The sequence below is a fragment of the Bombina bombina genome, chromosome 7, assembly GCF_027579735.1.
Source record: "Bombina bombina isolate aBomBom1 chromosome 7, aBomBom1.pri, whole genome shotgun sequence".
NCBI classification, from domain to species: domain Eukaryota; kingdom Metazoa; phylum Chordata; class Amphibia; order Anura; family Bombinatoridae; genus Bombina; species Bombina bombina.
Genome location: NC_069505.1, coordinates 354,358,035 through 354,370,583, shown reverse-complemented (window position 1 = coordinate 354,370,583; position 12,549 = coordinate 354,358,035). Strand labels below are relative to the sequence as shown.

The following is a 12,549-nucleotide window of genomic DNA, read 5'->3' as shown; positions in this document are numbered from 1 at the left end:
AAGCATCAAAAATAAGGAATTGGAATAATTGTGCTTTATACAAAAAAATCATAACCACCACAAAAAGGGTGGGCCTCATGGACTCTTGCGAATATGAAAGAAATGAATTTATCAGGTAAGTTCTTACATAAATTATGTTTTCTTTCATGTAATTAGCAAGAGTCCATGAGCTAGTGACGTATGGGATAGCAGATACCCAAGATGTGGAACTTCCACGCAAGAGTCACTAGAGAGGGAGAGATAAAATAAAGACAGCCAATTCCGCTGAAAAATTAATCCACAACCCAAATCAAAGGTTTCAATTTTTATAATGAAAAAAAATGAAATTATAAGCAGAAGAATCACAAACTGAAACAGCTGCCTGAAGTACTATTCTACCAAAAACTGCTTCTAAAGAAGAGAAAACATCAAAATGGTAGAATTTAGTAAAAGTATGCAAAGAAGACCAAGTCGTTGCTTTGCAAATCTGATCAACAGAAGCTTCATTCTTAAAAGCCCAGGAAGTAGAAACTGACCTAGTAGAATGAGCCGTAATCCTCTGAGGCGGGGATTAACCCGACTCCAAATAAGCATGATGAATCAAAAGCTTTAACCAAGATGCCAAAGAAATGGCAGAAGCCTTCTGGCCTTTCCTAAAACCAGAAAAGATAACAAATAGACTAGAAGTCTGTCTGAAATCTGAATAGCTTCAACATAATATTTCAAAACTCTTAACACATCCAAAGAATGTAAGAATCTTACCAAAGAATTCTTAGGATTAGGACACAATGAAAAGACAATAATTCCTCCACTAATGTTGTTAGAATTCACAACTTTAGGTGAAAATTGAAATGAGGACAGCAAAAACCACCTTATCCTGATGAAAAATCAGAACAAGGAAATTCACAAGAGATGTCTAAAAAGAACAATACTTTCCATGAAAGTAATTAATGTCCAAAGAAAGCATATGCTCAAACAGAAGAGCCTGTAAAGCCTTCAGAATCAAATTAAGTCTCCAAAGAGGAGAAATTGGCTTAATGACAGGCTTGATACGAACCAAAGCCTGAACAAAACAATGAATATCAGAAAGATTTAGCAATTCTTACTGTGAAACAGCACAGGAAAAGCAGATATTTGTCCTTTCAAGGAACTTGCAGACAAAAAACCTTATAAAGAAACTAAAAAATCCTAGGAATTCTAAAAGAATGCCAAGAGAATTTATAAGAAGAGCATCATGAGATGTAAATCTTCCAAACTCGATAATAAATCCTACTAGACACAGATTTACGAGCCTGCAACATAGTATTAATTAGTGTCCGAGAAACTTCTATGACTAAGTACTAAGCGTTAAATTTTCATACCATCAAATTAATAATTTGAATTCCTGATGAAAAAAACGAATGTTAAGATATAAGGTCTGGCCTTAATGGAAGTAACCAAGATTGGCAACTGAACATCCGAACAAGAACCATATACCAAAACCTGTGTGGCCATGCTAGAGCCACCAGCCACACCAAAGATTGCTCTTTGATGATTTTGAAAATCACTCTTAAAAGAAGAACCAGAGATGAAAAAATATAGGCAGAATGAAAATTCCAAGGAAGTGTCAATGCATACACTACTTCCGCCTGAGGATCCCCTGACCTGAATAGGCCCCTGGGAAGTTCCTTGTTAAGATGAGATGCCAACAGATCTATTTCTGGAAGCCCTCACATCTGAAAAATTGAAAAACATATCTGGGTAAAAGGACCATTCTCCCGGATGTAACAGAGATAATCCGCTTCCCAATTGTCTATACCTGGGAAAAAAACACAGAAATTAGATAGGAGCTGAATTTAGCCAAAGCAAATATCCGAGATACTTCTGTCACAGCCTAAGAACTGATAGTCCCACTAAATGATGGTGATCTTAACCACCGAATCAAAGATATTTAAACATTAGGATTCAAAGATATAAAAAGTGATATCCTAGAATCCCTGCACCATTATTAAGCATAAGAAACTGGAAAGGTTTCCTAAAAGAGCAAAGGGAATCGAATCCAATGCTGCAGCCATGAAACCTAAAACTTCCATGCATATATAGCAACTTGAAGGAAATAATAGAGACTGAAAGTTCCGACAAACGGAACCCAATAAACTTGTCACTTGTCTGTTTAGAGACAAAAACATTGACACAATTTATCTGGAAACCTAAAAAAGGTGACCCATGTGTGAGAAATCAAGGAGCTTGTGATAAAAATATCCTCTAACCATGTCTCGAAGAAACAACAAAGTGAATCGTATGAGATTCCACAGAATGAAAAGACTGAGCCAGTACCACAATACCGTCCAAATAGGGAATACTGAGAACCTTGAAAAGATTCTTAGAGCTGTCGCTAGACCAGAAGGAAAAGCAACAAATTGGTAATGCTTGTCAAAAAAAGAGAATCTCAGAAAATAAAAATAATCTGAATGAAAACAGAAAATGAAGATATGCATCTATTGTATCTAATGTAAACAAAAAATGCCATCACTGACCAAAAAAGGCAGACAAGACCATATAAACACCATTCTAAAAGATGGTACATTTATATGACAATTCAAAAAGATTTTCTATCTTTGGAACAATGAATAGTCTTGAATAAAACCCCAAAACCCAGTTCCTAGAAATGGAACTGGAATAAATACCCCAGAAGACTCCAGGTCTGAGCAGCGCCTGAGCCCCAACGGGTACTGGCTTCACCAGTACCCAAAACATATAGGTCTGAAACACACTTCAGGAAAGTGTTAGTCTTACTGAAATAGCTGGAATACGATAGAGAAAAAAAGACTTCTCACAGATGGTTTTACTCTTAATACTATTCTGTACCCAAAGTCTAAGAAGTTTGGACCGAATAGAACCAAACAAATTTAAAAAAAAGTCTTAACCTGCCCCTTACCAGCCAAGCTGGAAAAAGAACCGCACCTACATGCAAATTTGGGGAGCTGACTTTTAAAAGGCTTAATTGAATGAAGAAAAAAACTTCCAATTATAAACATGTTACTTGGGGAAGAATTCAGGACTCCATTCCTTAGTAAGAACAGAAAACTAATATAAGCTTAAAGTTTAAGTCTTAGAACTCAATCTTGAAGCCCATAGTAACAGTAAAAGAATTGAATCCAATTATGAACCAAATAATTGATTATCTTGGAAAAAAAGAAATATGGATTTTAGAAATCAAATTAGCATTCCAAGATTGAAATCACAAAGTTAGTCTAGCTAAAATAGCTAAAGACATAGATTAAACCTCATTTGCGAAAATATTTAATAAAATGACAACACAAATGAAATTATTAGCATGTTAATTAAGTTAAGGACCAGTCAACACACTGGACTTGCACAATCAACAAATGCAAGAAAACAAGACAAAGCAATAGCACTTAGTCTGAACTTCAAATGAGTAGTAGATTTTGTCCTTTTAACAATGCTAAACAAATCATAATCCGATACTTGATCTTAAAGTATCCAACCAGAAAGATGAAGCAATTGCAACATCAGCCAAATAAATTACAGGTCTAAGAAAAGTACCTGAAAACAATTTTCCTTAAATAAGATACGACCATCTGAAGGAAAAAAATAAATACTATTTGCTATAAGAATAATAGTATATTTAGCAGAAGTAGAGATAGCCCCATTAACTTGGGGAATCTTTCCTCAAAACTGAAAACTAACTGCCTATTCCATTCCCTAGTATCAGGAACTTGAATAAAAAACTTCTGAAGAAACCACAGAAGATAAATAAGCAGAATTTAAATGTTAGCTAGTCTTTAAAATCAAAAGAACTAGTTACTTCAATAACCAAAATAATCAACACCTCTTGAACAAGAACAAATGTACTTTATTAAAAATAAAAAAGTAGATTTGCTAGTGTCAATATCTGATGAAGAATAAATTCTGAAAGAGAAAAAACACCATCAGAGAAGGATAATTCATTATGTTGTTGGTCATTTGAAACTTCATCAACTAAAAAAGAAGTTTGAAAAAGACCTAAAAATTTATTAGAAGGCGGGATGTCAGACAAAGCCTTTAAAATAGAATCAGAAAAAAATTCTTATAAATTTCTAAGTATATCTTGTACATAAGATGTAAAAAGAATAGCAATATATAAAGCATAAATACTAATGGATTCTGCATGTAAAAGTTTATCATGATAACTTATTACAAACCACAGCTAAAGATAAACATTCATAACATTTAAAATAAATGAACTTAGCTTTGGTAGGACTTATCTCAGTCAACAGGAATCCCTCAGCATGTTCTGATCCAGGAACAGTTTATGGAAAATCTTGCAATATGTAATAGAAAAAAACAACATATAGAGCAAAATTATCAAATTCCTTAAATGACAGTTTCAGGAATGGGAAAAAATGCAAAACAAACAAGCCTCTAGCAACCAGAAGCAACAAAAAAGTGAGACTTAAATAATGTGAGAAAAAGTGGAACAAGTATGACGCCCACATTTTTGGCGCCAAGTATGACGCCCACATTATTGGCGCCAAGTACAACGCCCATATTTTTTGGCGCCAAGTATGACGCCACATCCTCTGACGCCGAAAACGACGCCCACATTTTTTGGCGCAAAAAAATGTCTTAACACACATGCGTCAAAAATGACGTAACAACGAACAAACTTCCGGCGACAACTACGGCGCCGGAAATGACAAAAGTTTGCGCCAAAAAAATTTGCGCCAAGAATGACGCAATAAATTGAAGCATTTTCTGCCCCCGTGAGCCTAACAGCCCGCAGGGAAAAAAGTCAATTGAAAATTGAAGGTAAGAAAAAAATATTTATTCATATGCATTATCCCAAAAAATGAAACTGACAGTCTGAATGAAGGAATACTGATTATCCTGAATCATGGCAAATATAAGTTTAAACACATATATTTAGAACTTTACATATAAAGTGCCCAACCATAGCTTAGAGTGTCACAAAAAATAAGACTTACTTACCCCAGGACACTCATCTACATATAGTAGATAGCCAAACCAGTACTGAAACGAGAATCAGTAGAGGTAATGGTATATAAGAGTATATCGTCGATCTGAAAAGGGAGGTAAGAGATGAATCTCTACGACCGATAACAGAGAAATAGATCCCGTAGAAGGAGACCATTGAATTCAAATAGGCAATACTCTCTTCACATCCCTCTGACATTCACTGCACTCTGAGAGGAAAACCGGGCTCCAGCCTGCTGCAAAGCGCATATCAACGTAGAATCTAGCACAAACTTACTTCACCACCTCCATGGGAGGCAAAGTTTGTAAAACTGAATTGTGGGTGTGGTGAGGGGTGTATTTATAGGCATTTTAAGGTTTGGGAAACTTTGCCCCTCCTGGTAGGAATGTATATCCCATACGTCACTAGCTCATGGACTCTTGCTAATTACATGAAAGAAAAAGACTTCTCACAGACGGTTTTACTCTGAATCCTATTCTGTACCCAAAGTCTAAGAAGTTTGGACCGAATAGAACCAAACAAATTTCAAAAAAGTCTTAACCTGCCCCTTACCAGCCAAGCTGGAATAAGAACCGCACCTACATGCAAATTTGGGGAGCTGACTTTGAACTTTTAAAAGGCTTAAATGAATGAAGAAAAAACTTCCAATTATAAACATGTTACTTGGGGAAGAATTCAGGATTCCGTTCCTTAGTCTGAACTTCAAATGAGTAGTAGATTTTGTCCTTTTAACAATGCTAAACAAATCATAATCCGATACTTGATCTTAAAGTATCCAACCAGAAAGATGAAGCAATTGCAACATCAGCAAAATAAATTACAGGACTAATAAAAGTACCTGAAAATAATTTTCCTTAAATAAGATACAACCATCTGAAGGAAAAAAATAAATACTATTTGCTATAAGAATAATAGTATATGTAGCAGGAGTAGAGATAGCCCCATTAACTTGAGGAATCTTTCCTCAAAACTAACTGCCGGCAAAGAATACAATTTAAAAACCGAAAGAAGGACTAAAAGAAAATTCTCAGCCTATTCCATTCCCTAGTATCAGGAACTGGAAAAAACCTCTGAAGAAATCACAGAAGATAAATAAGCAGAATTTAAATGTTAGCTAGTCTTTAAAATCCAAAGAACTAGTTACTTCAATATCCAAAATAATCAACACCTTTTGAACAAAGAACAAATGTACTCTATTAAAAAATAAAAAAGTAGATTTGTTAGTGTCAATATCTGATGAAGAAAAATTCTGAATGAGAAAAAAACACCATCAGAGAAGGATAATTCATTATGTTGTTGGTCATTTGAAACTTCATCAACTAAAAAAGAAGTTTGAAAAAGACCTAAAAATTTATTAGAAGGCGGGATGTCAGACAAAAGCCTTTAAAATAGAATCAGAAAAAAATTCTTATAAATTTCTAAGTATATCTTGTACATAAGATGTAAAAAGAATAGCAATATATAAAGCATAAATACTAATGGATTCTGCATGTAAAAGTTTATCATGATAACTTATTACAAACCATAGCTAAAGATAAACATTCATAACATTTAAAATAAATGAACTTAGCTTTGGTAGGACTGATCTCAGTCAACAGGAATCCCTCAGTATGTTCTGATCCAGGAACAGTGTATGGAAAATCTTGCAATATGTAATAGAAAAAAACAACATATAAAGCAAAATTATCAAATTCCTTAAATGACAGTTTCAGGAATGGAAAAAAATGCAAAACAAACAAGCCTCTAGCAACCAGAAGCAACAAAAAAGTGAGACTTAAATAATGTGAGAAAAAGTGGAACAAGTATGACGCCCACATTTTTAGCGCCAAGTATGACACCCACATTATTGGCGCCAAACATCCTCTGACGCCGAAAACAATGCCCACATTTTTTGGCGCAAAAAAACGTCTGAACACACATGCGTCAAAAAATGACGTAACAGAACAAACTTCCGGCATCAACTACGGCGCCGGAAATGACAAAATTTTGCGCCAAGAATGACGCAATAAATTGAAGCATTTTCTGCCCCCGCGAGCCTAACAGCCCGCAGGGAAAAAAGTCAATTGAAAAATTTTCAAGGTAAGAAAAAAATATTTATTCATATGCATTATCCCAAATAATGAAACGGACAGTCTGAATGAAGGAATACTGATTATCCTGAATCATGGCAAATATAAGTTTAAACACATATATTTAGAACTTTACATATAAAGTGCCCAACCATAGCTTAGAGTGTCACAAAAAATAAGACTTACTTACCCCAGGACACTCATCTACATATAGTAGATAGCCAAACCAGTACTGAAACGAAAATCAGTAGAGGTAATGGTATATAAGAGTATATTGTCGATCTGAAAAGGGAGGTAAGAGATGAATCTCTACGACCGATAACAGAGAACCTATGAAATAGATCCCCTAGAGGAAGACCATTGTATTCAAATAGGCAATACTCTCTTCACATCCCTCTGACATTCACTGCACTCTGAGAGGAAAACCGGGCTCCAGCCTGCTGCAAAGCGCATATCAACGTAGAATCTAGCACAAACTTACTTCACCACCTCCATGGGAGGCAAAGTTTGTAAAACTGAATTGTGGGTGTGGTGAGGGGTGTATTTATAGGCATTTTAAGGTTTGGGAAACTTTGCCCCTCCTGGTATGAATGTATATCCCATACGTCACTAGCTCATGGACTCTTGCTAATTACATGAAAGAAAAGTAAATTAGAAAGTTGTTTAAAATTCTGTGCTCTATCTGAATCATGAAACAACAATGTGGGTTCCATGTCCCTTTAATGTTATTTTAGCTGTTTAAAAATAACTTTCACATGTCTACATTCCTTAGAGAATGTGTGTTACAGAATAGTGTAAGAGTTTATAAAACTGAAGAGATTGGACATATTGTTAGAGTGTTGAGAATCTTTTCTACTTTACTTATTCTGGTAATTGAGCATTTCTTGATCTGTGAGTGAACTTACCCTTAATGGCAAATATGCAGCGATAATGATTTTGGCCTTAAGATGGATGTGACCGTGATTATAGCTCACATGTATTGTTGTGTATCCCTGAGTTTCCGCTTGTGCTGTAATGCCGCTACAGTAATCAGAACCAGGCTTCAGTTTCCCTGAACAAAAAATGAAACAAGGAAAGTTTAAAATTTAAATTGTAGACTATAATCAAACGCTATAAATAAATGATAAGCTTTCTGTGTACTTCCTGTGTTAAAATGCAGCCAAACATAAGTAGAAATGAAACACCAAAAAGGAAAAAAAAATATTTATAAATGAGATATATAAATATTGTTTCCTTTTTTTTTTTTTTTTAAATAATATTTTATTAAGGTTTACCAAGCAGTACAAAGAAAAAGAAACAGCCATCAGTACACAGCAATGATACATAAACTCAATCAACAATGATGGGTACATTGGGTGGAAACATTATAGATCAAGATTGTCTGATATGCCTTCTGGTTAAATTTGAGGGCCAGTTATGGACCCTTTGTAATCGCATATCACGTAGAAAGCTGATGGTCATTAAGAGGACCCTTTTCGGGCCCATGCTGAAAAGTAAAACCTAATATTTCTTTTTTATTTCAATACAAATATGATATATGTATATACAGATAAGTGTGTAAACCAGAAGGATCTGGTATAGAAAGAAAAGAGGATAGAAGGAAGAGAAAGAGAAGGAAGAGAAAGAGGAGGAAGAGAGGGGGAAAAAAAAAGGGGGGGGGGAAGGGGGGAGAGGGGGATGGGGAGGGAGCAGGGTCCAAGACTCGCTCTTAGGGGGAAGACACTGGCCCTCGGCTGGGTGGGTGACGACATTATATGGTTTTGTTCCAGTATGCTATTAAAAGTTCGTGAAGGTCTAGCTTATGGATTTTTAGGTAATGGTATCTCTCAAGTAGCAGCAGGTCATTCACCTGACTCCGCCATTCTTGTTCAGTGGGGGTCGATTGTGTTTTCCAGTATTTTGGAATGATTTTTTTGGGGCCGCAGACAGCATCAGCAGCAACAATGCTTGCTTGCCCTGACCTACAGTTTGGGGTATGGAGCAGAATAACAGAGTCTCTGGTGCGGGTAGGACTGTTATACCTAAAACCTCCGACATGGCCCGAAATACCGCTGTCCAGTAATCTGTTAGGCAGGGGCAGCTCCACCAAATATGAAGGAGAGAACCTGTCTCCCCGCATCCCCGCCAACATGTGTTGGTCGTGCCAGGGAACATCTTGCTTAGTCTCATTGGCGTTAAGTACCAGCGGCTAATGAGTTTGATGTGGATTTCTTGTATTTTCGCTGACACTGAGGAGTGTTTGATAAGTTTAAATGCTTTTAACCATGTTTCAGGGTCTAAAATTTGATTTAGCTCCCGCTGCCAAGAGACTGTGTATGAGGGGAGAGAGGAGGTGGAGGGGACGACAATGAGTTTGTATAGTTTGGAGATCAAATGTCTAGGATAATTGGATTGTGTACAGAGTTTCTCGAAGTGTGTGAGTTCATATTGTTTCCTTTTTAAACACGTTTACATTGTTAAACATAAAAAAATTAGTGCCTTATTAAAATACTGTATATAACAGAATCAATCTTAAATATGTTGTATGGCTGCAATCTATAGAAAGAGAAAGAATTGTCCAGCTATTGATAACGCCAAAACAGAAAATATATATTAAAAAATATTTATTTTAGCATAAAAATGTCATGGACGATATATACAGATGATCGTGTATAACAGTGGAACAAATGCAATGAGTCAGAATTACTAGACTTTACAAAATATAATGCATAACATAACAATAAAATAAAGTGCAGAGTAAAAGACAATAGCACTGCTTGCATGGCAATGTGAAAAAAAAATTCACATGATGTGTTTGTTTCCAGGCTCCTTCAACTGCACCTGAAGAAGGGGCAAGAGCCCAGAAACAAATAATGTGGATGGCCAGGCAAGCATTGCTATGTTCTTTTACTCTGCACTTTTATTGTAATTTTATACATTGTATTTTGTTATATATGGTCCATGACATTTGCTAAAATAAATATACATATATTTTCTGTTTTGGCGCTTTTAATATTTGCTATAAAATGTTTTGCTTGTTTTTTGTTTAAACATATGAAAGCATAGAGACAGTAAAGTATTTAATTATGACTTGCATGTTCCTTTAAAACTATATTTGAACAGAAAAAAATGTATTCCCACCGGGTAATATTCTAAATAAGCCAGGAGTTTCCACATCAACTGTCAAATCAAAATTTGAGCAATCACTCAATGTGACAACTTCGTCTCCATTCAGTAGGCCAAATATTTTCAGCGGTAATTCCAGTTTGTTTCCAATACGAGCCTCAACTGGACAAGGAATGAATTCCATACCATTGGGTTCTATGACAAAAACCTGAAATATATTAAATTTACATTTAAGAGAAGTATAGTAATATCTATAAAAAAAAAAATGCGAGATTCACATAACACATAAAAATGAGAAAACTCATGTCATCATGTATTCAAGAGAAAGGAATGCATTTTTTTTTCCATATGCAATTTCAAAAATTAGGTAATTCATGATGTTTGATGTCATCTAACAAAGTCAATAGGGGAGCAGAGTTTAAGTTTGAAATAGTCAAGCATATGTAAATTTTACTGAGAAATGTAAAAAAAAATTAAAAAATTCCAATTAGATTTGATGACACACACAACTAAACTTTGCATTTCAATTTAGAATTGTTCTTGTTTATGTTTATTTTTATAAATTACTTATATGTAATGTTAAATGCATTAAGGGTCATTAAATGCATTTTCATAATTTATTAGGGTATTACCTGTAATTTAACTCATAAAATTGTATTTTTTCTTCTCCTCCAGACACTGGAGTACATTCTTTAGAATACAGATCCTTTACCCTACTACGTGCTATAAAGTGGTTGCTTGTTCAGTGCAGGAACCTGTGTATATATCTGAATCTAATTGGCAGCAACAAAGGAAATAATGTAAACATAGTCAAGTGTATATTTGGGTTTAGTATCCCTTTAAGGAAATTAAATCAGGTAAGCATGTCTTCAAACTGCAAGAAAACATGCTTAACTGAGTTAATTTCCTTAAAGGGATACTAAACCCAATTTTTTTTCTTTCTCGATTCAGATAGAGCATGCAATTTTAGGCAACTTTCTAATGTACTCCTATTATCATTTTTTCTTTGCTCTCTTGCTATCTATATTTAAAAAGCAGGAATGTAAAGATTAGGAGCCGGCCCATTTTAGGTTCAGCAACAATAAGCAAGGTTTAGCCACCAATTAGCAAGCATAACCCAGGTTCTGAACCAAAAAACATAATTTATGTAAGAACTTACCTGATAAATTCATTTCTTTCATATTAGCAAGAGTCCATGAGCTAGTGACGTATGGGATATACATTCCTACCAGGAGGGGCAAAGTTTCCCAAACCTCAAAATGCCTATAAATACACCCCTCACCACACCCACAAATCAGTTTAACGAATAGCCAAGAAGTGGGGTGATAAGAAAAAAGTGCGAAAGCATAAAAAAATAAGGAATTGGAATAATTGTGCTTTATACAAAAAAATCATAACCACCACAAAAAAGGGTGGGCCTCATGGACTCTTGCTAATATGAAAGAAATTAATTTATCAGGTAAGTTCTTACATAAATTATGTTTTCTTTCATGTAATTAGCAAGAGTCCATGAGCTAGTGACGTATGGGATAATGACTACCCAAGATGTGGATCTTTCCACGCAAGAGTCACTAGAGAGGGAGGGATAAAATAAAGACAGCCAATTCCGCTGAAAAATAATCCACACCCAAAATAAAGATTAAATGAAAAAACTGAAATTATAAGCAGAAGATTCAAACTGAAACAGTTGCCTGAAGTACTTTTCTACCAAAAACAGCTTCAGAAGAAGAAAACACATCAAAATGGTAGAATTTAGTAAAAGTATGCAAAGAAGACCAAGTTGCTGCTTTGCAAATCTGATCAACCGAAGCTTCATTCCTAAACGCCCAGGAAGTAGAAACTGACCTAGTAGAATGAGCTGTAATCCTCTGAGGCGGAGTTTTACCCGACTCAACATAGGCATGATGAATTAAAGATTTCAACCAAGATGCCAAACAAATGGCAGAAGCTTTCTGGCCTTTTCTAGAACCAGAAAAGATGACAAATAGACTAGAAGTCTTTCGGAAAGTCTTAGTAGCTTCAACATAATATTTCAAAGCTCTAACAACATCCAAAGAATGCAATGATTTCTCCTTAGAATTCTTAGGATTAGGGCATTATGAAGGAACTACAATTTCTCTACTAATGTTGTTGGAATTCACAACCTTAGGTAAAAATTTAAAAGAAGTTCGCAACACCACCTTATCCTGATGAAAAATCAGAAAAGGAGACACAAGAAAGAGCAGACAATTCAGAGACTCTTCTGGCAGAAGAGATGGCCAACAGGAACAAAACTTTCCAAGAAAGTAATTTAATGTCCAATGAATGCATAGGTTCAAACGGAGGAGCTTGAAGAGCCCCCAGAACCAAATTCAAACTCCAAGGAGGAGAAATTGACTTAATGACAGGTTTTATACGAACCAAGGCTTGTACAAAACA

At 35.2% G+C, this 12,549-nt stretch overlaps 1 protein-coding gene across 1 annotated transcript in view; it reads right to left on the bottom strand.

Moving 5' to 3' along the window:
* The window catches only part of NUP210 (nucleoporin 210), a 1,597,588-nt gene that overhangs the window by 1,215,365 nt on the left and 369,674 nt on the right, over positions 1–12,549 (bottom strand). Inside the window, 2 exon segments of the mRNA XM_053721041.1 lie at positions 7,932–8,077; positions 10,147–10,339. Coding sequence (XP_053577016.1) covers positions 7,932–8,077; positions 10,147–10,339 — 339 coding nt within the window.